Source organism: Dama dama, chromosome 19, assembly GCF_033118175.1.
Source record: "Dama dama isolate Ldn47 chromosome 19, ASM3311817v1, whole genome shotgun sequence".
NCBI lineage: Eukaryota > Metazoa > Chordata > Mammalia > Artiodactyla > Cervidae > Dama > Dama dama.
In genome coordinates, this window is record NC_083699.1 from 84382420 (window position 1) to 84407833 (window position 25414).

Here is a 25414-nt window from a genome sequence, read left to right on the forward strand (position 1 = left end):
TCTGCCTGGTATTTATGAAAAATACATCTGATCATGTCCCTGTCCAAGTTAAAATTTTTCTGTGAGTAGGCGGAAGTCCAGGCTTCTTGACCTGGACTTGACCTGGACCTGAATGTGAAAGGGCCTCCAGGATCTGATCCCAATGCTCATGTCCCCTTCCCTTCCTACCTCCAGTGCTTGCAGTTGCCCAGATAATTTGTGCACTCTCATACCAGGCGTTTGTACATGCAGCCCTCTTGACCCACAGCAGCCCCTTTTCCATTTCACAACTCTTCAGGGAATCTCACTGGCCATCCTGTGTCCTTCCATGACACCCTGAATTCATTATTTCTCTAATAAGATTATCCAGGAGTATGATCTTATTGGTGTATCTCTCTCACTAGACTGTAAGCTCCTTACAGGGCACAAAACCATGTCTTATTTTCTTTGTATTCCAAATATACACAAGGCCAGACACAGTATCTGGCACACAATTAGCATTCAATAAATGATTAAGGAAGAAAAGCAAAAAAGTTTGGAGACTAATTGGATGTGGAGAATAAGGAAGAGAAATAAGTTTGAAATGACTTCAAATTTTCAAGCCCAAATAACTTGGAGTGGTACCACCATTAACAAAAATAGACATCCATGAAAAGAACTGACTTTGAGAAGAAGATTCTAAATTTGGTTTTCACTATTTTGACTTTGCTATGTGAGTATAGCATCCAAATGGAAATGTCCAGCAATTAGCTGGATATGAGGAATTCTTAGAGCTTTAAGATTTAATAGGGCCTTCATTTTTTTTCTTAATCCTGGTCCTTCAGAGTCTCATTTCAAAAGCCCACTCAGATTGGTCCTGAATGTCTGCAAACCTGGACAAACAGAAATTCATGTCTTACATGTACATGTTGGTCCATCAGATACGTTCCCTTCTTGTGGGCAGCTCTGGAGTTCTGGTTCCAGATACCCTGAGCTAATCTGAATGGACATTCTTAAGGTGTATTTTTACCTGCATTAGTTCAGTTGACCTGGTGGTCTCAGAAGCATTCTACAAAAATAATATACCATCTTGTTGAGCTTTTATTAAGAATGCCCTTGGACAACATCAGCAGCATGGAAATTTTTCCTTTTTTTTTTTTAATCATTGAAAAGAGAGCACTTGATTCTTGACCTAAATGGCCTTCAGACCAGGCTGAAATTCCCAACTATTGATGTTGTGGTCACTGTTCACAGTAGCCAGTCTTCCTAAGCAGTCATTTCTTTTCTAGGTTGCTGAGTAACCATCATGACGACGCCTCTAAGTTTATCTGTCTTCTTGCAAAGCCCAGCTGCAGCTCTCTAGAACAAGATGATTTTATTCCTTTACTTCAGGTAATTTTCATTTCCTTTTAAAATGGGTTTATTTTTAGAGTTTCAGAGGCTTTTAAAATTTTTTCAACTGTAAGATATGTCAATTGAGATATACAAATTTAGAGATTAGATTTCTAGACAAGTGGTTTCCAAGCTTATTTTAGCAGCAAAATCCTTTTGTTAAGTAAAAGTTGATACAGATAATAGTATAAACAGATAGTATAAAACAGATAATAGTATATATATTATAGCCCAGATGAAACAGGGCTACTCCCACTGAAGCAGAAGAGAGAGGCCTTACTTAGGCTCCCCCTTTGCCCACCCACAGCAATCACAGAAGCACCTCCTGAAATCAGGCATTTGGCCTGGCTAATCAAGTTGACCTTCATTAAGGTTAAAGAGAAAGAGATCTCCAACAGAAAGAGCCCAGTGGGGGAATATTTATATCCAGGCCTTCTGATGAGAATCAGTTGCATGCCAATATCGAATCTGTTTTTATTACAGCATTCTTCATAGCTTGATACATTGCTTGTTCATGTATTCCATATTTAAATATTACATTTTCCTAAGTAGTTCACAAATTCCTTGAAGCTGAGATCTGCCTTTCATTTCTGTTGAATGTGCATCATTTTTTGAGTTTTTCTAGTAAATCCTTGTTGACTGTTAGTGAGGATGCCTAAAAAAGGGCAGAAAGATACATGGACATACTTTAGATTTTTTTAAGTTGTATTTGTGGCTACCATCTTTTTTTTTCTTTTAGATTTTTGAATTGCAACATACACACACATAAAAACACACTAATCATGATGCATCAATTAATTTTCACAATGTGAGCACTTCTGTATAACTAGCACCCAGATGAAGAAACCAAACATTACCAGCACCCCCACACTCTTCATGCTCCCTCCCAGTCCCTGCCACCATAGGGGAACCACTATCCTAACTTCTAATGCTGTATGACAGATTCTAATTGTTGGAACAGTTTGCATGTTCAGAAAATGAAGTTTGGATGTAATTTATTTTATGTGCAGGAGTTTTGAGCTTATTTTAATCTGCATGATAGCTTTGATTATTAAACTCTTCTACGATATATTTTTGTTCCCCTTTAAAAAATATTCATGGGAATGAAGATTGTTAAGTTTTTCACATTTAATCTAGACCATCATGTATGAAACCAAATTTTATGCTTTCCTATTTATGTTTTCTGTAAATTCTTCAGCCACCCCCCACCCTCACCCACTCCATCCATTCCCCGCCCTACTCTGTCTCCTATAAACTGCATCTTTTTTACTCTGTTTGCTGACTAGCTTCAGGTTGGTCTGGCCAGTGGCTCATACTGCCAGGAGGTGGGAAGGCAGAGAAGAAAGAAGTTAGCATGTCTTCCCAGCTGTTTGCTTCAGCATAGTAACTGTATGTTTCTCTATAATTCAGCTTTTGAGGTGCTTACTGGGCTCCTGTTGGTCTGTTCCTCCCTGGTCCCTTGGCCCTAGGGATTGTAACAGTATCTTTCTGTTGCTCATCCCTGGCACCTTCCATTCCCTTGTTTGTTCCCTGACCCACAACTCTTCACTTAGTTGCTTCATCAAGGATTCATATGGGAGATTTCTTTTTCCTGTGGGGACTACCCTGACTGAGTTTTATCAGAAGCTTTAGTAAAAGCTTTGACAGGAATATAAACTAAGTTATGCCAAGAGAATTATGAACAAACAACAAAATTAGTGGACATTTTTACTTCCTTCCCTTAAATATAAGAAGTTTTATTTTTATATAAAAAGTGGATATGTGGAGTCTGCTCATAAAAGAGGACAGACTGCTACCCCTCTCATTCTTTTCCAAACTCCTCTGAAGATAAATATTGATATGTTAAAAGGAATAAACCAATGAAAGTGAGTGGAATGTCAGAGAGGAAGAGAGGAGGAAAAAAATCAGTGTACAGGAGATCTAGTATTTCTTGAAGATAGAAAGTGGAAGCAAACAAAGGAGACCACAGCCCAGAGCAAGGGGCCATGTATGGGCTGCAGTGGAGAAGTGAGCTACTCTATTCCACTCTACTCATTAGGATCTCCCAAGGAGGCTATGAACTCAGAGTTGACAGAGCTGATGTGAAGTATTAGCAATGGGGAATCACTGAAGGCTGGGGTACAGAGCAGTTGACCATTTGACTGCTTACCTGGTTCCCAAATATAAAGTGCAGCCAGACTGCATTTGGAGCATGTTAAGACAAATTTCAGTAGAGGAACATCCTAGATAGTGTCTGGCCAGTACTTGTCAAAATTATCAAGGTCTTCAGAAACAAGGGAAGTCTGAAAAACTGTCTGAGCCAAAAGGAGCTTAAGGAGGAACAATTAAATGTGATATGAGATGCTAGAACAGAAGAAAAGACATTAGGTAGCAACTAATGAAAGTGAAAGAGGAGAGTGAAAAAGTTGGCTTAAAGCTCAACATTCAGAAAACTAAGATCATGGCATCGGATCCCATCACCTCGTGGGAAATAGATGGGGAAACAGTGTCAGACTTCGTTTTTTGGGCTCCAAAATCACTGCAGATGGTGACTGCAGCCATGAAATTAAAAGACACTTACTCCTTGGAAGGAAAGTTAATGACCAACCTAGATAGCATATTAAAAAGCAGAGACATTACTTTGCCAACAAAGGTCCATCTGGTCAAGGCTATGGTTTTTCTAGTGGTCATGTATGGATGTGAGAGTTGGACTGTGAAGAAAGCTGAGCACCGAAAAATTGATGCTTTTGAACTGTGGTGTTGGAGAAGACTCTTGAGAGTCCCTTGGACTGCAAGGAGATCCAACCAGTCCATTCTAAAGGAGATCAGTCCTGGGTGTTCGTTGGAAGAACTGAAGCTGAAACTCCAATACTTTGGCCACCTGATGCGAAGAGTTGACTCGTTGGAAAAGACCCTGATACTGGGAGGGATTGGGGGCAGGAGGAGAAGGGGACGACAGAGGATGAGATGGCTGGATGGCATCACCGACTCGATGGACCTGAGTTTGAATAAACTCCGGGAGTTGGTGATGGACAGGGAGGCCTGGCATGCTGCGATTCATGGGATCGCAAAGAGTCGGACAGGACTGAGCGACTGAACTGAACTGACTGAAGGAAATGTGAATTAAGTATAGCCTTGAATAATAGTAATAGCAATGCATCAATATTGGGTTATTAATTATAACAAATGCTAATGTAAGATGTTAATAATTAGAGACCTGGGTGCAGATATATGGGAACTTGAAACTATCTTCTCAACTTTTCTGTAAGGCTAAAACTGTTCTTAAAAAGTCTTTTTTAAAAAAATAATTACTATATTCAGAGAGATTATATAAGACAAGAATAGAACTGACACAAGAAAGAGCTATGCAAATTTTAAAGTGGGAGTGCCAAAATTTAAATTTCAGCGTAAGGCCTAGCAATAAAGTTAAGGATGTCTCTGGGGCACGCAAATGCACACATGTTAGAGAGAGAGAGAGAGAGTCAGAAGTGATGACATAAAGGACCAATTCAAGAATTTCAGCATCTCACTAACTAGGGGAGAAAGAAGGGGGAAAATGAAAAGAAGGAAATCATCAAAGAAGTAATACAGAATCATCAAATAAATAATACAAGATGGAGAGAATTGGAAAGATAGGATGTGTCCAAAGAGCAGAAACCCAGTGGGAAACTCCTTCAGATTCCTGTTTACTCTCTTGGGGAAACACATCATGCCTGTGTGGCCATCACGTGATCAAAAACAGAATATGACCCTCCAACCCAGCTCTCATGTTCCCTCCAGTCACTGCCCACAGAACCAGAATATTCAGAATATAAGTCTTTTGGTTGAAAGGAGACTCGGAGTGCCAAACACAATGAATTTAAAAAAGACATACATAAACAAGTCCTCTTGAAATTTTAGAAAGCCACTGAAATCCTCCAGAGAGAAAAACCAGGTCACCCTAATAGGAATAAGAATTGGGGTGGTATTACATTCTCATTGGCAACTCTGGGGAAATGAATTTGAACTCAGATTTCTATATCCTGCCAAGCTGTAGATCAGATATGAGTTTAGAATAAAGACATTTACACACTCAGAAAGTTTATCTCCTGTTTTCTTGGAGAGTTACTTGAATATATACTATAGCAAATTAAATAAACCAAGAAGAAGAAATGCATGAGATCCAGGAAACAATGGATTCACTTCAGAGAATCAGTGAAATAAAGTCCCAGGTTGGCAACTAAAGAGCAGCCACTGTAGAATAGAGAAGATAGGGGATTTCTCTGGGAAGGAGCTAGGAGGGGAGGAGTGAATCCATGCAATAGTTTTATATTTAAGAACAGGGGAACCGGAGAGTATGATGAAAATGCAGCATTATGTGTCAACAAGCTGAAGAAAGGCAATTAGAAACTCTTAAAAAAATGAAAAAAACTCTGAAGTCATGTATAAACATGATGTAAACTATGACAGGATTATAAACAACTGATGGAAAGTAAGAAAAGGAAGTTCAAGGGACCCCAATAAAGCCTCACCTGCAGTTCAGTTCAGTCGCTCAGTTGTGTCTGACTCTTTGCAACCCCATGGACTACAGCATGCCAGGCCTCCCTGTCCATCACCAACTCCCAGAGTTTATTCAAACTCATGTCCGTTCAGTCGGTGATGCCATCCAACCATCTCATCCTCTGTTGTCCCCTTCTCCTCCCGCCTTCAGTCTTTTCCAGCATCAGGGTCTTTTCCAATGAATGAGTCAGCTTTTCACATCAGGTAGCCAAAGTATTGGAGTTTGAGCTTCAGCATCGGTCCTTCCAATAAATATTCAGGACTGATTTCCTTTAGGATGCCTCACCTTAAAAAAAGAAAAAAACAAAGTTCATTTAACTTCAGTGCCTGGAATATTCTCCTTTGAATGCCCAAGGGACATGATATTGGACCAGTAAGAAATGATGTGCATTCCTGGTATGCTGCTTAACTGACATTCAACAGTATTTAGAGTCAAAATGTTGTAAAATATTTTAATGTATAACACCTAAAGTCATCTTATGAATAAACTGAAGAAAATTTTATTATAGTTGCAGAACAGTATTTAAGCAACCTGAACAATGTAAGTCAAAATACTGCCAAAATGTGAAGGAGAAAAAGAGAAAACAAAGGTAGAAGTGCTATTGTCATCATCCTGTAAATAGAACTTAAGGCACTAAGATGAAACGGGGTGAAAATTAAACGTATAAGTAGATTATTTCTCATTTACAGAGATAACCAATACAAAAACTAAAAATCATAACCACAAATACTGGGTAAAGGGGAGTAAAGTGGGCCAGTATAAATGAGCTAAATCCTCATCTTCTCTAGCGGAGAATCATAAATATTGTCTAAAGTTGATAAAGCTATAAAGAAAAGTAATTGTAACATAGTATTTCATTATACTTAAATAATTTATGTTTGTTTTAAATTTATGTTTAATTATAGAGGTAAGCAGCAAAAGAAATAAAAACATAAGTGATTCAAAAGAAATAGGGTGAAAGGTCCATGGATAGGGTAGGTTGGTAGAATGGTGCTTTCCATCATAAATTTTTATATACTGCTTGATTTTATACCATATGTATATATAATTTTTAAATTTTTATTATGGAGAATTTTGAGCATCTACAAATTCAGAGTGATCTATGAACCTCCATATACCCATCACTCACCTCCAATAATGATCAAAACCTAAAGAGACAGAGAATTTAAAAAACAGTAGCATTTTTAGTAAATTGAAATCTTGCTATGGGGAATACATTAACAAAATAGACCAACAATTAGCTAATTTCATCAAGAAAAAGGAGAGAGCACTAATACACAAAATAAGAAATGACATGGAGGAACATTAGGCATTAGGACTCTCTGCTCTTTGAGGGTTTTATAGCAGAGAGTTCTAATGCTCAGTAAATTATTCCAGAGAATTGAAAAGGAAGAAAAACTCCATAGCTCTTTCTATGAAATAACTATTAAACTGATACATAAACCAAGTAAAGACAGTACAAAAAAGAAAACTGCAAATGAACCTAATTCATGATTAATGATAAAAAGTAACAAAATATTACCAAGCAGATGCACATAACTTGGTGGGATTTATTCCAGGAAGTCAAAATTGGTTCAAAATTAAGATCTTTATTAATATCACATATTGTATCTAAGAGAAAAATCATGATTGTCTGAACAGATGCTGAAATAACTTTGGACAAAATTTTAACTACCATTCATAGAAATGCTCAAGGGACTTCCCTGGCAGTCCAATAGTTAAGGCTCCATGCTTCCACTGCAGAGGTCACAGGTTCAATACCTGGTTGGGGAACTGTTGATAAGATCCCACATGCCATATGGCACAGCCGAAAAAAAACTGCTCTAGAAAGTAGGTATTTGAGATAGTTCCTTAACTTTGTTACAATGTATATACCTAATGCTAAAGCCAGTGTGTTATTTGATAAGGAAATATTAAAGGCCTTTCTCTTAAGATCAGAAACAGGGCAGGGATGCCACTGTCTCCAGTACTGTTCAACATTGTACTAGAGTAATTATACAAGAGAAAACAATTAGAGGCATAAAAATGGTTGAAGACATTGTTAATTGGCTATAGTAAGTGAAAGTTGCTTAGTTGTGTCCGGCTCTTTGCAACCCCATAGACTATACAGTCCATGGAATTCTCCAGGCTAGAATACTGGAGTGGATAGCCTTTCCCTTCTCCAGGGGATCTTCCCAACCCAAGGATCGATCCCAGGTCTCCTACATTGCAGGCAGATTCTTTACCAACTGAGCTGAAGCCCTACTTCAATACAAAATTAAAAAAAAAAAAAAAGAATAGTTGAAGAAGTATCTATTCATAGATGGCTTGACAGTAAACCTGGAAATTCAAGAGAATCAGTGATAAAACTCAAACAATAAAAGAATTCAGTAAAATAGTAGGAAATAAAATTAACATACAAAATCAACAGATCTTCTGTTTATTACCAAAATGGAGGAACTGGGACTGGATATGCCTTGCCACTTGAAACAACAAAAAACATCAGGCAAGAAATACAAAACAGTGGTTTTCAACATGCCAGACATCTGGCAACAAAAGATAAGAGTGATTCCTGAGAAACAGAAAACAAACAAGGTTAGCCTTATAACTTCCTTGAGAGAGTTTCGAAGCCACAGTGTATTGATGGGTACCCTAAGCGGAGTTCAGCAAACTCCCTGAGTTTAGGAGAGTTGAAAATCTAGAAGAAAAAGTAGCTAGAATTCTCAAGGCAGAGCACCAAAGAGGAAAGAAGTGCACAGAGAGAAACTCCAGAGATCTTCAGAACTTCTCCATGAGTATCCAGCAGATATATATGAGGATAGTAACCAAAGGTGAAGAAGTGAAGTGAAAGTTTCTCAGTCATTTCTGACTGTCTGCAGCCAAAACTGAGACAATACCTGTGGGTCACACAGAGACAACAATAGTATCTGACCCCACCACCCAGGCTGGAAAACTTCATAGACACAGCACTTTGAGTAGTCATAGGAGTCTTGCCTCAGTTGTTATTTAGTCACTAAGTTGAGTCTGACTATTTTGCAACCCCATGGACTGTAGCCCACCAGGTTCCTCTGTTCATGGGACTTCCCAGGCAAGAATACTAGAGTGGGTTGCCATTTCCTTCTCCAGGAGATCTTCCCAACCCAGGGATCGTACCTGTGTCTCCTGTATTGGCAGATCCCTCTTGCCCCAGTAATGAAAGTGAAGTCGCTCAGTCGTGTCTGTCTCTTTACGACCTCATGGACCGTAGCCTACCAGGCTTCTCCATCCATGGGATTATCCAAGCAAGAGTACCAGAGTGGGTTGCCATTTCCTTCTCCAGGGCATCTTCCTGACTCAGGAATCAAACCCAGGTCTCCCACATTGTGGGCAGACACTTTATCCTCTGAGCCACCTGCCTCAGTAGTGGGGGGAGAATAATTAGCCCCAGAATAGACAGCGCTGGGTCCTGTCTAACAGATCAGGAAAGCACAATCTAGAAGGATGAAAGGTTTTTCAAAGTGACTTAACAGCATCCCAGAATATAAAATATGTTCTATTCAGAAGTTGAGAATAAGAATATAAAAATATCCAACACTCAAAAAGACAAAATTCATAATGACTGGCGTCATCAGGCATGCCAGGAAACAGAAGAATACAATTGATGATTAGGAGAAAAACCAATCAATTGAAACTGACTCTAAACTGACATAGATTTTAAAATTAGCAGATAAGTATATTAAAATAAATATCAAAACTGAACACTTTTTTAAAGACCCAAAATGAACTTATAGAGATGAAAATTAAGGTGTCTGGGGTGAAAGATATACCAGAATGGGTTGACAGCAGATTAAACATTGCAAATGAAATGAATAGTGAACTTGAAGACATAGAATATAAACTACCCGAAATGAGACACAGAGACATAAAAAAGAATTAAAGGAAAATGAAAAGAGCATCAGGGAGCTGTGGGACCTGGCTTCAAGTGACCTAACATAAACAGAAGAGAGGATGTTGTAAAATAAAGAATTTGTCAGGTCTTAGCCCAAGGTTCCTGGGACAGAGCTTCTAAAGCCTTGGAATTTCCTGAATGATAAGTGTCTGTGTTCTTCATGGTGGGCTCCTGGGACCATGCCTGCATTTATACTAATGAGGCGACTCATCATGAGCCCCAGTATAGTTCTAGGATGAGAGCCTGCCATGCTAGAAGGGCAACCACATGAATAGAGGTTGAGGCTTTCAGCCAGGTGTTAACGTGAGATCAGATTATCAGCCTGATCTCCAAAAAAGGGAGGAAGCATGGAGATTGAATCCAATCATGTGGCCAGTGATTCAGTTAATCATGTCTACATAATGAAACCCAGTTAAAAACTCTGGACACTGAAGCACAATTGAGCTCCCCTGGTTAATGATACTCAGTGGTGTGCTGAAAGGGTGACTTGTCTTAGGGACACAGAGCTCCACAGAGCTCCACAGAAGCTTCGCAGACCTTGCCCTGTGCATCTCTTACTTGGCTTGTCCTGATTTGTATTCTTTTATAATAGAATAGAGATCATAATATAGTACTTTCCTCGGTTCTGTGTATAGTGTTTACCCAGTTCTGTCATTTGGGAAAGTTGTTGAACCTCAGAGGATAATGGAAACCCCCAAATTTATAACCAGTTAGTCAGAAGTGTGGGTGGCCTGGGAACCCCAGAGCTGGTGTCAGAAGTAAGAGGAGTCTTGTTTAGGACTGTGTCCTTAACCTGTGAAATCTGCACTAACTCTGGATGGTTAGTGCTGAAATTACATTGCAGGGGGACCAAAAATTATTTGAAGAGATAATGGCCCAGAATTTTCTGTACCTGATAAAAACTATAAACCCACAAACCTAAGATGCTCAATAAGCCCAAAGCTCAAGAAACACAGAATTATACCAGTGAAAGTAAAAGTCACTCAGTCATGTCCAACTCTTTGCGACCCCATGGACTGTAGTCCATGGAATTCTCCAGGCCAGAATACTGATGTGGGTAGCCTTTCCCTTCTCCAGGTGATCTTCCCAACCCAGGGATCAAACCCAGGCCTCCCGCCATTGCAGGAGATTCTTTACGAGCTGAGCCACAAGGGAAGCCCAAGAATACTGGAGTGGGTAGCCTATCCGTTCTCCAGCCAATCTTCCCGACCCAGGAATTGAACTGGGATCTCCTGCATTGCAGGCAGATTCTTTACCAACTGAGCTATGGCACATCACAATAAAGTAGCTCAAAATCAATAATACAAAGTTTGAAAAGTAGCCAGAGAAAATAGTCACATTTCATACAGTGAAACAAAGATAAAGATGACAGTGGATTTCATGTTGGAAAAGTCCAAGCCAGAAGACAGAGGAGCAACATCTCTAAAGTACTGAGAGAAAAGAACAGTCAACCTTGAATACTATACCCAATGAAAATATCTTTTGAAAATGAAGGTGAACTAAAGATTTTTGGTTTTGGACATAAAAAAGCTCAAAGAATTCATCACCAGCAGAAGTGCATTACAAGAGATGTGTTTCATTTGTTTGTTTTTTTAAAAAGTCATTTATGCAAGGAGGGAAATAATAGCAGATGGAAATACAAATCTACACAAAGGAATGAGCTCCAGAAGTAGTAACTACATATATGTGATTTTTTATTATTCACATCTCTTTAGAAGAAAATTAACTCTTTAAATGAAGCTATCAACACTGCATTATGTTATTTCTAACGTGTTTAAGTACAATTTAACAACAATAGCATAAAGATTAGGAGAAGAGAAATGAAAGTATATTGTTATGGTTCACATATAATCCATGAAGTTGTTTAACATTTCTTGCAAGTAGATTATACTAAGTTAAAGATATATGTTGTAACCTCTGACATACCTCTGAAATAACAGAGCTATAGCTATAGTTATAGCTAATAAGCCAAAAAAGGAAATAAAAGAATTATAAAGCACACTCAGTTAACCCAAATGGAGGCAGAAGTGGAAGGAAAAAAAGGAACAAAGGCTGGATGGGATAAGAGAGTTAAACCTAACCATATCAATAGTCACCTATAAGTGGTGTGCATATCCCTCAAAGGCAAATGTTAGACAGAAATACCAAGACCTAAAATAATATTAGACAAAAAAACCAAGACCCAAAGATTAGACAAAAAACCAAGGCCCTGAAAGAAACATAAAGACACAAACAGGTTAAAAGTGAAAGGAGAGGAAAATATATATATATATATATATATATATATATATATATATAATACTAACACTAATCAAAAGAAGGCTCTTGGAAGGAATGCAAATCAAAACTATAATGAGGTATAAAGAAAGGCAAATCAAAACATTCTGACTCACACCAGTCAGAATGGCTGTTAAAAAGTCTACAGATAACAAATGCTGGAGAACGTGTGGAGAAAAGGAAACCCTCCTACACTGTGATGGGAATGTAGATTGGTACAGCCAGTGTGGAACACAGTATAAAGGTTACTCAGAAAACTAAAAATAGAGCTGCCAGCAGTCCCACTGTTGGGCACATATTTGCAAAAGACAAAAACTCTTAACTTGAAAAGATATATGCACCCAGTGTTCATAGCAGGACTATTTACAGTAGCCAATACATGGAAGCAACCTAAAGGTCCGTTGACAGAGGAATGGATAAAGAAGATGTATATAATGGAATAAAAGAATGTCATTTGCATCGATATAGATAGACCTAGATATTATCATACTAAACGAAGTATGTCAGACAAAGATAGATATCATATGCTATCACTTGTATGTAGTATGTTAAAAAATGATACAAATGAACTTATTTACAAAACAGACTCACAGACATAGAAAACAAATATATGGTTACTGAAGGGGAACCAAGGCAGAGGGTAGGATAAATAAGGAGCTTTGGATTAATAAATATACATACTATATATAAAATAGATACACAACTGGTATCTACTATATAGTACAGGGAACTGTATTCAATATCTTGTAATAACCTACAATGTAAAAGAATATGAAAAAGTGCATATTATATATATATAAAATAAGTAACAAGGATATACTATATGGCACAGGGAATGGTGGCCATTTTCTGGTAATAACCTATAATGGAATATAATCTGCAAAAATTCTGAAACTAACATAACACTGTAGATAACTATACTTCAACAAAAAATTAAATGAAAAAAATAGCTGATACAAATTTGTAAAATAAATGTCTATATTCTAAAAGATAAAGAGATAAAAGACAGAACCATCCCCATAAGGGAAATATAGATAATAAACAAAGAGTTGTTTAGTTGCTTAGTCTTACCTGACTCTTTTGCAACCCCATGATCTGTAGCCTGCCAGGCTCCTCTGTCGATGGGATTTCCCAGGCAAGAATGATGGAGTGGGTTGCCGTTTCCTTCTCCAGGGGATCTTCCCGACCCAGGAATTGAACTTGTGTCTCCTGCATTGTAGTTGTCTCCTGTATTGCAGGCGGATTCTTTACCACTAGCCACCAGGGAAGCCCCAGACAGGAAAATGTTAATCCTCACTAGAAATCAAAGAAATGTAAATGAAAGTAGTCTGAAGATAACAATTAACACATTCTAAAAGGAAGCCCCCAAAAGTTGAATGTTAGTATCCAATGATGGTGAAGTTGCCCAGAAATTGACTCATACATTCATTTATAGCCATATTGTTCCCACCCTTTAGCCAGAAATGTCATGGCTCAGAACTCAAGAAAAATAATTTGGCAAAAGCAGAAAAGTCCCTCCACATTCTTCTGATTTCTGAATGTTGGAACTCCCAGAGCTGAGCCCTTTGACACCTCTTTTCCATGTACACACTGTTTGGAGGATCTCACCTATATACCCAGACCTCTCTCCTCATGGATCTCCAAGAAGAAAGCAGACCCCAGTAGAGATTTCCCAGTGTGTAGGGAGTAGAGGATTTTGAAGGCACTTCAAGGGCTCTGAACTCAGTCAAAAAGGGCCATGAAGACAGGGGACCAGAGAGACCCATAAAGCAAGTTTCATCAAAATATTAATTTCTTACATTGTTAATAACCAAGTGTCCCAGGCTTTATTTGCTGGGGAGTAAGGATGAGGTCCCCAGGAATTCCCTCACTGTAGTAGCCCTCAGCTCTCCTGCAGGTCCCAGAGTTCATGTGCCTTGACACCCACTTCCAAAGTCAGGGAATTATTTTTGTGAGGTAACCCATTCATGTTTTGACTTCTTCACTGAAGTCCATGAAAGGGAGCAAAATTTGCCCCCCCCCCCAATATCTGGATGTAATTATTTCAAGCTGAAAACGATTGAAGCCCAAAAGACTCAGAAAAAACTTTGACCATCTCCCTAGCTGCCTAAAAAACTTCTGTTTAATTTTTTGCCTGTTAAAAGAAAACTCTTGTAAATAAATGGGAGGCTTTCCATGTTCATGGATTGAAAGACTTACTGTTTTTAAATGCCCATACTGTCCAGAGCAATGTATAGATCAGTGTAACCCCTATCAAAATCCCAGTGGTTCCATTCTGCCATTCCCTGGCCGGTACCATTTCTGTTCTCTGTTTCTATGAGTTTGACTATTTTAGATACCCTATATAAGTGGAATCATGGAAATGTTGTTCAATGAGTATAAAGTTTCAGTTATGCAAGACAAGTTAAGTTCTAGAGATCTGTTGTACAACATAGTGCCTCCTGTCATTAACAATACTGTATTGTGCACTTAAATTTTTGTTAGAAGGTAGATTTCATGTTAAGTATTATCAAAAAACAAGCAAAAAAAGGAGGATCACAAGGAAAGTGCTGGAGATGCACAAGCAAAGTGCTGGAGATGATGGCTATATCTGCTACCTTGATTGCAGTAGTGGTTTCCTAAGGTATATGCATTCATCCAGACTCAGATAATTGTATATATGTACAGTTTTTGTATATTAATTATACCTCAATAAAGTTGTTTTAAAATACTAGTGGTATTTTTACAGAAGTGGAAAAAACAGTTCTAAAATTCATATGGAAGTTCAAAGGACTTGGAATAGCCAAAACAATCCTGTAAAAGGAGAATAAAGCTGGAAGTCTCACACTTTATGACTTCAAAACATATTACAAAGACACAGCAGTCAAAACAGGATGGTACTGGCATAAACACAGACATGTAGACCAATGGAACAGAATAGAGAACCCAGAAATAAATTCTTGCTTATATGGTCAAATGATCTTCAGTGTTGTTGTCAAGAGTAACAGTGGGGAAAAGATAATCTCCAACAAATGGTGTTAGGAAAACTGAATATTCATGTGCAAAGGAAAGAAGTTAGACCATATCTCATAGCATGTACAAAAATTAAAATGGATTAAAGACCTAAACATAAGACCTCAAACTATATACCTCTTAGAAGAAAACATAGGGAGAAACTTTATGATACTAGTTTTGACAATGATTTTTATGGATATGACACCAAAAGCACAGGTAAAAAAAAGCAAAAGACAAAATGGGATTATATCAGATTTTAAACTGTCACAGCAAAGAAACAGCACAGTGAAAGGCAACCTACAGAATGGAAGACATATTTGCAAACATATCTGATATGTGTTTGCAAACATATCTGGATAGGCTACTATCCAGATTATATAAAGAACTCCTGTGACTCAGTAACAACAAACAAGTAAACAAGTAGCCTGAATTTGAAACGAGCAAAGGACTTGGATAAACATTTCTCCAAAGAAGATAAAATGTCAAATAAGCATATGAAAAGATGTTCAACATCATTAAGCAAGCAGGGGAACACAAATTAAAACCACAATGAGATACCACCTCACACCCATTAAGATGGCTACTGTTTGTTTGTTTTTTTAAGTGTTTGTAAGGATTACAGCCATGAAATTAAAAGACGCTTACTCCTTGGAAGGAAAGTTATGACCAACCTAGATAGCATATTAAAAATCAGAGACATTACTTTGCCAACAAAGGTCCATCTAGTAGTCAAGGCTATCGTTTTTCCAGTGGTCATGGATGGATGTGAGAGTTGGACTGTGAAGAAAGCTGAGCACCAAAGAATTGATGGTTTTGAACTGTGGTGTTGGAGAAGACTCTTGAGAGTCCTTTGGACTGCAAGAAGATCCAACCAGTCCATCCCAAAGGACGTCAGTCCTGGGTGTTCATTGGAAGGACTGACGCTGAAGCTGAAACTCCAATAATTTGGCCAGCTCACGCGAAGAGTTGACTCATTGGAAAAGACCCTGATGCTGGGAGGGATTGGGGGCAGGAGGAGAAGGGGACGACAGAGGATGAGATGGCTGGATAGCATCACCAACTCGATGGACCTGAGTTTGAATAAACTCCAGGAGTTGGTGGTGGACAGGAAGGCCTGGCGTGCTGTGATTCATGGGGTGGCAAAGAGTCAGACACAACTGAGTGACTGAACTGAACTGAACTGAAGGATGTGGAGAAACTGGAATACTGGTAAGAATGTCAAATGGTATAGCCACTATGGAAAATAAACAGAAGTTCCATATGATCATCAGTACTACTCCTGGGTATACATCCAAAAGAACTGAAAACAGAATCTCAAAGAGATTTGTACATCAGTGTTGATATCAGCATTATTCACTCTAGCCAAGAGGTAGAAATGATGTAAATATCCATCAATGGATGAATGGATTAAGAATATGTGGTACATATATACAAAAGAATATTGTTTACCTTTTTAAAAAAGGGGAATTCCGTCACATGAAGCAATAGATTAATCTTGAGAATGTTATGCTAAGGGAAATCAGCCAGTCACAAAAAGATGTATGCTGCATGACTCCACTTACGAGGAATCTAAAGTGGTCAAATGCATACAAATAGAAGAATAGTGGTTGCCAGGGGCTGGAGGGAGGATGAAGTAAGAGTTCATTGTGTGATGAGTGTAGAATTTCAGTCATGCAGGATTGAGTTGGATGGGAAGTGGGGAGAATCTGGGGATATCCCAGATTGAGCAAGTGATTGACAGTATTGTAGTCTGTTAACTACAGTATTTGCACCACAAAATATCTGGATGTAATTGTTTCAAGGTGAAAACAATAGAAGCCCAAGTGATTGACAGTATTGTGCAAGTGATTGACAATATTGTACTGTAAGTGATTGTGCAAGTGATTGACAGTATTGTACTCTACACTTGGAAATTGTTGGGAGAATGAATCTTATGTTTTCTTTGCCACAAAAAGAAAAGAAAAGGCTGGGTCATTATATTAATGTCAAAGTAATTTTTAGAGAAAATATTATTGCTGGGGAATGGTAAAGGGGTCAATTTATCAAGAGGATATAACAATTCTAAATGTTTATACACCTAATAACAGAACTTCAGAATGTGTGCAGCAAAATCCAATAGAACTGCAAGGATAAATCCACAATTATAGTTGTAGATTTCCATGTGCTGCTCTTAATAATGAATAAAACAAGTAGAGATAAAATCAGTAAGGATATATAGAATACTTAAACAAGACTATCAACCAATTACACTTCACTGAACCACAGCAGAATATACCTTCTTTTAATTTTTTCCTGTGAAATCTTAATACATTTTATTGTCTTTCCCTACATGTTATCTTTTCTACTTTATATTGAAAAGCAAGAAGGGCATTAGAAATCTGAGTAAGAAGGTATGGGTTCAAGCATACTCTTGTCATATAGAATATACATACCTTTAACACATACACAGACTATTTCCCAAGATAGACTATATTCTGACTATAGAATAAATCTCAACAAATTTTAAATATTCAGTTCACTAAATATGTTCTCTGACCATAATGGAATTAAATTAGAAATAATAACAGATCTGTGAAAAATTCCTAAATGTTTGATAAATAACAACTTTTAAACAACCTATGGGTCAGAGAAGAAGAAATCAAAAGGAAAATTAGGAAGTATTTTGAAATGAATGAAAATACAGCATATCAAAATTTACAGGATGCTGCTAAAGCTGTATTTAATAAGTGAGTTTAGCAAGGTTACAGATACATGATCAATATATGAAACTCAGCTTTCTATATACTAGCAACAAATAATTGAAAATAAAATCTTTTAAATACCATTTATAATTCTTCACCAAAATATTAAATACTTAGAGGTAAATCTGACAGTAGATGTACAAGACCTGTGTAATGAAAACAGTAAAACATTGCTGAGAGAAATTAAGATTTATATAAATGGAGAAATTATATTCTTTATGGATAGGAAGATTTGGTATTATTAAGATGTTAGTTCTACATTAGATTGGACTCTTAGAACCATAGTAATGTTTTGCGTACTCTCTCTCCAAGAAATAAACAATGAACTAAAATCAACTAAACCTGTAGAAAAGAAGTCCAAAAAAAAGAAAAGAAGCCCAAAATAGAATATAAACAATAACAAATGAACTGTATTACAAATGGGTAACACAACTACATTAAAGAAGATAAAGGAAGATAAGGAAAGAGCTAAATAACCTTGGAAAATGATGCTTTCACTGGATACTCTAAAACTAAAGATCAAAGATACTGTACACAAATACTGTAGTCTAGTTAGTAAATTACTTTCTCATTGGGGTAAGGGTTGGCAGTTCTGTTAAAAGTTACAAAGGAAAGGGGGAGCCTTGCAGTATTGAATTAAAATTAGTTATCTGTATGATTACATAGTTTTTAATACATACAGATATAGAAAAATACAAGTATATGTGTATGTATGAACGGATATACATACATGTATTCCTAGCTGTGTCTACTAAGAGGATTCGGTAGCAATGATACCCTAGTAGTAACGAGCACTCCTAGCCCCCAGATTTGGTTCCGAATACCATTCTCCACTAAAAGGAATCAGAGCTACTTGGAGAAAAGGTTGATTCTCAGGTGGGAGCATAGAAAACATAAAATGAGCCTGCACTATTTTGTGATACCAGAAAATATGGAAGCATTCACAAAAGGACGGGGTATGTCAAGAGGACAAAGGAGCCAACCTAACAGCTTCCAGAGACCAAAGCTAGTTCAGCTTGAGCAGCAGAATAATGTTAGTGTTTTATGATGCTATTGATAGACTGATACAGTCCAACACAATGATAGTATTGGATTATAACCCATAGAATGAAATAAAACCCCTAAGTCTATACTGACATAAATTGAACATTATAAATAAATACACGGGAAAGGACAGCTCTTCCTTATAGAAAAATTTCAGTTAACAAATGTGGAGGGGATGAGGGGAAAAGCAAAGTAAACACCACTATATAAATTTGGTAAACAGCACTATAAAAATGCCACAGTCAATTTCTATCAATGGCTGCTAACATTTGTGGGCAAAAATTTGCAGAGAAACAGGATATTGACAGAGTCTCTAAGTATCTCCTGCATGATGTTTATCAACTATTAAAGGAACGTAATAAATTTATGTTGGCAGACCCAACAGATACCACCTTAACCAAGTGTATTAAAAAATTAATACAAGTTGTAAGACCTGTCAATGCCACATACTCCTTATATGACTGAAAAGGACACATCACTTCTGTGGTAAACTCACTAAAAGTATGTAACTTTAATCATAAGAAAATACCAGACATGCCACATTGAGAGACATTCTACAGAGTAACTGACCAGAACTCATTAAAGTGTCAGAATCATGAAACATAAGGAAAGACTGAAGAACTGCCATGGATTGGGATAGCAATGAGACACAAGAAGTAAATGCAGTTAGGATCCTGAAACAGAAAAAAGACGACATTAGGGGGAAAGCTGGTTAATTTTGAATAAGATCTGTAGTTTAGTATTAGGTTGGTACAAAAGTAACTGTGGTTTTGGACTGTAAATTTTAAGTCATTATAACCAGGCTCAAACACATCTTTATCAATCAAAATAGGAATCATTACAATCAACACATTTTTGCCATCAAAAAATGTTTGTTTATTCCTGTAGCATAAAAATCTGTGCTTCAGGGAAAAAAAAAATCTGTGCTTCAGGATTCAGTGAACTCTTGGAAAGTATTTTCTGCCTCCAGCTGGTTGTGGAAACATTTTCCCTGCAAAAGGTTGTCAAGATGCTTGAAGAAGTGGTAGTTAGTTGGCAAGAGGTCAGGTGACTAGGGCAAATGAGGCAAAACTTTGTAGCCCAATTCGTTAAACTTTTGAAGCGTTGGTTCTTCAACGTGTGAACAAGCATTGTCATGGAGAAGAATTGGGTCCTTTTTGTTGACCAATACTAGCTGCAGACATTGCAGTTTTTGGTGCGTCTCATCGATTTGCTGAAGATACTTCTCAGATGTAGTGGTTTCCTGGGGTTCAGAAGGCTATAATGGATCATATGGGCAGCAGACCACCAGACGGTGACCATGCCTTTTTTTTTTTCCCTTTGGTGCAAGTTTGGTTTTGGGAAGTGCTTTGTAGCTGCTTCTTGGTCCAACCACTGAGCTGGTTATCACCAGTTGTTGTATAAAGTCCACCTTTCATCACACATCACAATTTGATCAAGAAATGTTTCATTGTTGTTGTATAGAATAGGAGAAGACAACACTTCAAAACAACAGCTCATGAGGCAGCCATTTATCAAACTTTTTCACCCTTCCAATTTGCTTCAAATGCCGAATGACCGTAGAAAGATCAATGTTGAATTCTTCAGCAACTTCCCATGTAATTCTAAGAGGATCAGCTTCGATGATTGCTCTCAGTTGGTCATTATCAATTTCTGATGGCTGACTACAATGCTCTTCATCTTCAAGGCTCATCTCCTTTGCAAAACTTCCTGAACTGTCACTGCACTGTATGTTCGTTAGCAGTTCCTGGACCAGATGTGTTGTTGACATTGGTAGTTGTCTCCTCTGCTTTACAACCCATTTTGAACTAGAATAAAAAATCACTGAAATTTGCTTGTCTAACATCATTTCTGGAGTCTAAAATAAATATAAAATAAACAAGTAATAAGCCATTAATCATAAAGCAAGAAATGTGCATTAAAATGATATATAACCACTTTTATTTGAAAATGTATTCTGGTATCAAACAACAAAGTTCAACAGAGTGAAACCACAATTACTTTTGCACCAACCCAGTATTACATCAATGTTCATTTCTTAGTTTTGATAATTGTACTATAGTTTGTTCAGTTCAGTTCAGTTGCTCAGTCATGTCCAACTCTTTGTGACCCCATGAACCACAGCATGCCAGGCCTCCCTGTCCATCAACAACTGCCAGAGTCCACCCAAACCCATGTCTGTCAAGTCAGTGATGCCATCCAACCATGTCATCCTCTGTCGTCCCCTTCTTCTCCTGCCCTCAATCTTTCCCAGCCTCAGGGCCTTTTCAAATGAGTCATCTCTTTGCATCAGGTGGCCAAAGTATTGGGGTTTCAGCTTCAACATCAGTCCTTCCAATGAACACCCAGGACTGATCTCCTTTAGGATGGACTGGTTGGATCTCCTTGCAGTCCAAAGGACTCTCAAGAGTCTTCTCCAACACCACAGTTCAAAACCATCAATTCTTCTGTGCTCAGCTTTCTTTATAGTCCAAGTCTCACATCTATACATGACCACTGGAAAAACCATAGCCTTGACTAGACAGACTTTTCTTGGCAAAGTAATGTCTCTGCTTTTTAATATGCTATCTAGGTTGGTCATAACTTCCCTTCCAAGGAGTAAGCGTCTTTTAATTTCATGGGTTCAGTCACCATCTGCAGTGATTTTGGAGCCCAGAAAAGTAAACTCAGCCATTGTTTCCACTGTTTCCCCATCTATTTGCCATGAAGTGATGGGACTGGATGGCATGATCTTAGTTTTCTGAATGTTGAGCTTTAAGCCAACTTTTTCACTCTCCTTTTTCACTTTCATCAAGAGGCTCTTTAGTTCTTCTTCACTTTCTGCCATAAGGGTGGTGTCATCTGCATATCTGAGGTTATTGATATTTTTCCCAGCAACCTTGATTCCAGCTTTTGCTTCTTCTAGCCCACCATTTCGCATGATGTACTCTGCATATAAGTTAAATAAACAGGGTGACAATATACAGCCTTGATGTACTCCTTTTCCTACTTGGAACCAGCCTGTTGTTCCATGTCCAGTTCTAACTGTTGCTTCCTGACCTGCATACAGGTTTCTCAAGAGGTAGGTCAGTTGTTACCACTATGAGAAACTGGGAGAATATAGGGAATCTCTCTGTGATATTTTCGTAATTTTCTTTAAGACTAAAATTATTTCCAAATAAAAATGTAAATAAGCTTCATTGGTTTTAGACTGTACTGGTAAGTATGAATAGCTAACTGCTCGGAGGAAACAAAGAAAAGAGATGTAACTGATGTCTGTCCATTCATGACTAGCCAGTTAATAGATTATTTCTGTGGTAGCATTACTGTTGTCTCTGGTTATTAAATTAACAGTAATTATCTCCATTAGATTCTCTAGACTCATTGAAAATGTTTTAAAAACCTAATTAGAAAAAACTCATTTCACATTCTAGCAAGGTAATAATGCTCAAAATCCTCCAAACTAGGCTTCAGTAGTATGTGAAATGAGATCTTCCAGGATTTAAAACAAGCTGGATTTAGAAAAGGCAGAGGAACCAGAGATCAAACTGCCAACATCCGTTGGGTCATAGAAAAAGCTAGAGAATTTCAGAAAAACATCTACTTCTGCTACACTGACTACACTAAAACCTTTGACGGTGTGGACAACAAATAGTGGAAAATTCTTAAAGAGATGGGAATACGAGACCACCTTACCTGCCTCCTGAGAAGCCTCTATGCAGGTCAAGAAGCAACATCACTCATTATTAGAGAAATGAAAATCAAAACCACAATGTGGTACCATTACAAGCCAGTCAGGATGGCTGCTATCCAAAAGTCTACAAGCAATAAATGCTGGAGAAGGTGTGGAGAAAAGGGAACCCTCTTACACTGTTGGTGGGAATGCAAACTAGTACAGCCACTATGGAAAACAGTGTGGAGATTCCTTAAAAAACTGGAAATAGAACTGCCATATGACCCAGCAATCCCACTCCTGGGCATACACACTGAGGAAACCAGATCTGAAAGAGACACGTGCACCCCAATGTTCATCGCAGCACTGTTTATAATAGCCAGGACATGGAAGCAACCTAGATGCCCATCAGCAGATGAATGGATAAGGAAGCTGTGGTACATATACACCATGGAATATTACTCAGCCATTAAAAAGAATTCATTTGAACCAGTTCTAATGAGATGGATGAAACTGGAGCCCATTATACAGAGTGAAGTAAGCCAGAAAGATAAAGAACATTACAGCATACTAACACATATATATGGAATATAGAAAATGGTAACGATAACCCTATATGCAAAACAGAAAAAGAGACACAGAAGTACAGAACAGACTGTTGAACTCTGTGGGAGAAGGTGAGGGTGGGATGTTTCGAAAGAACAGCATGTATATTATCTATGGTGAAACAGATCACCAGCCCAGGTGGGATGCATGAGACAAGTGCTCGAGCCTGGTGCACTGGGAAGACCCAGAGGAATCGGGTGGAGAGGGAGGTGGGAGGGGGGATCGGGATGGGGAATACGTGTAAATCTATGGCTGATTCATATCAATGTATGACAAAACCCACTGAAAAAATAAATAAATAAATAAAGGGGGAAAAAAAAAAAGAAGCAACAGAACCGGACATGGAAAAGCTGACTGATTCAAAAGGGGAAAGGAGTATGTCAAGGCTGTGTATTGTCACCCTGCTTATTTACCTTAATGCAGAGCACATGACGCAAAATGCCAGACTGGATGAAGCACAAGCTGTAGTCAAGATTGCCAGGTGAAAAAAAAAAAAGATTGCCAGGTGAAATAACAATAATCTCAGATACACAGATGATAGTACTCTTATGGCAGAAAGTGAAGAGGAACTAAAGAGCCTCTTGATGAAGGTGAAAGAGGAGAGTGAAAAAGTTGACTTATAACTCAACATTCAGAAAACAAATGGCATCTGATTCCATCACTTCATAGCAAATAGATGGAGAAACAATGGGAAACAGTGACAGACTTTATTTTCTTGGCCTCCAAAATCACTGCAGATGGTGACTGCAGCCATGAAATTCAAAGACACTTGCTCCTTGGAAGAAAAGCTACGGCAAACCTAAACAGCATATTAAAAAGCAGAGGCTTTACTTTGTCAACAAAGGTCTGTATAGTCGAAGCTATGGTTTTTCCGGTGGTCATGTATCGATGTGAGAGTTGGACCATAAAGAAGGCTGAGCGCTGAAGAATTGATGCTTTTGAACTGTGGTGTTGGAGAAGACTCTTGAGAGTCCCTTAGACTGCAAGGAGATCAAACCAGTCAATCCTAAAAGAAGTCAATCCTGAATATTATTGGAAGGACTGATGCTGAAGCTAAAGCTCCAATACTTTGGCCACCTGATGCGAAGAACTGACTCATTAGAAAAGACCCTGATGCTGGGAAGAATTGAAGGCAGGAGGAGAAGGGGACAACAGAGGTCGAGATGGTTGGATGGCATCACTGACTCAATGGACATGAGTTTGAGCAAGCTCCAGGAGTTGGTGATGGACAGGGAAGGCTGGCGTGCTGCAGTCCATGGAGTTGCAAAGAGTCAGATGTGACTGAGCAACTGAACAACAAAGAAAAAAAAAAAAACTATTTCAAGGTTTTAATGTTCAAATAGTCTTCTATTAGAACAGGATATCAGATTTAAAATAAATAAAATCCTAAATTGGAAAACAGATTTATCAACACAGTGATTTTGATGAACATTAGCTGACTCACATACCTTAACATAAAGTTATTTGGCTACCAGTAATTTTTCCAGTAATTTCCCGTGTCTGTAGGTTAAGAAACAATCATTCTAGTTGGCTTCTGTCTATCCTCCTTTCTGTGTAAATTTCACTTGACAATCCCTAACAAGATCTATGGGATGAATTTCGCTGACATGTGTTAGAATTACAGCATGTACCTGTAAGACACTTGATTTACAAATCACCAGATACAGCCAGATTAACATTTTAACTTTCTTGAAGTATACTGTACATATCCAAGTCACACAAAAGTGTGCTTGTGAAATATTTGAGTTTAATAAAATACTAGTTAAATTGTAAATGCATTGTTCCATGTTGTGAAACAGCACGTCTGCTCAACTGGCAAGTATTGTACAAGAGTTAAAAAAAGATTCAGTCTGTATCTTAGGGGGTTTTTTGGTATGTTTGTTAATTTCGTTATGATTTTGTTCTTTTTCAGGATGTGGTAGATACACATCCTGGCCTCACGTTCCTGAAAGATGCTCCCGAATTCCACTCCCGGTACATCACCACGGTAGGCTGTGTCCTTTTTTGTCTTAATAAAACACTTAAGTTTTCTTTTTGCCACTACCTAGTATCTAGGCTTTTAGATCTTTATGTAGAATGGACCATAATGATTATTTAAAATAGGAGGAAATAAAATTAAATTATTTATATCTAGTTCACTTCTTATATGTGCCTAGTGCTTAAGAAGTCTCTTGTATACAAAATCTAAGTGATATAGTCATTTTGTCTGGTCTTCATCAATATTGATACCCAGTTGATCTTTAGTATTTGCAAATAATACAAGAATTTTTCAACAGCCTTTTCCCAAAAAAAAAAGATGTATCTAGAGTACCTCAAAATTAGAA

At 37.9% G+C, this 25414-nt stretch overlaps 1 protein-coding gene across 5 annotated transcripts in view; it reads left to right on the forward strand.

Annotated features, from left to right (window-relative positions):
* PPP2R3A (protein phosphatase 2 regulatory subunit B''alpha) overlaps window positions 1–25414 on the forward strand; it is a 220264-nt gene that overhangs the window by 99617 nt on the left and 95233 nt on the right. For all 5 annotated transcript variants that reach the window (XM_061167648.1, XM_061167647.1, XM_061167649.1 and 2 more), the window contains 2 exons: window positions 1248–1350; window positions 25003–25077. In XM_061167648.1, the coding sequence (XP_061023631.1) occupies window positions 1248–1350; window positions 25003–25077 (178 nt within the window). The remainder of the gene's footprint in view (window positions 1–1247; window positions 1351–25002; window positions 25078–25414) is intronic.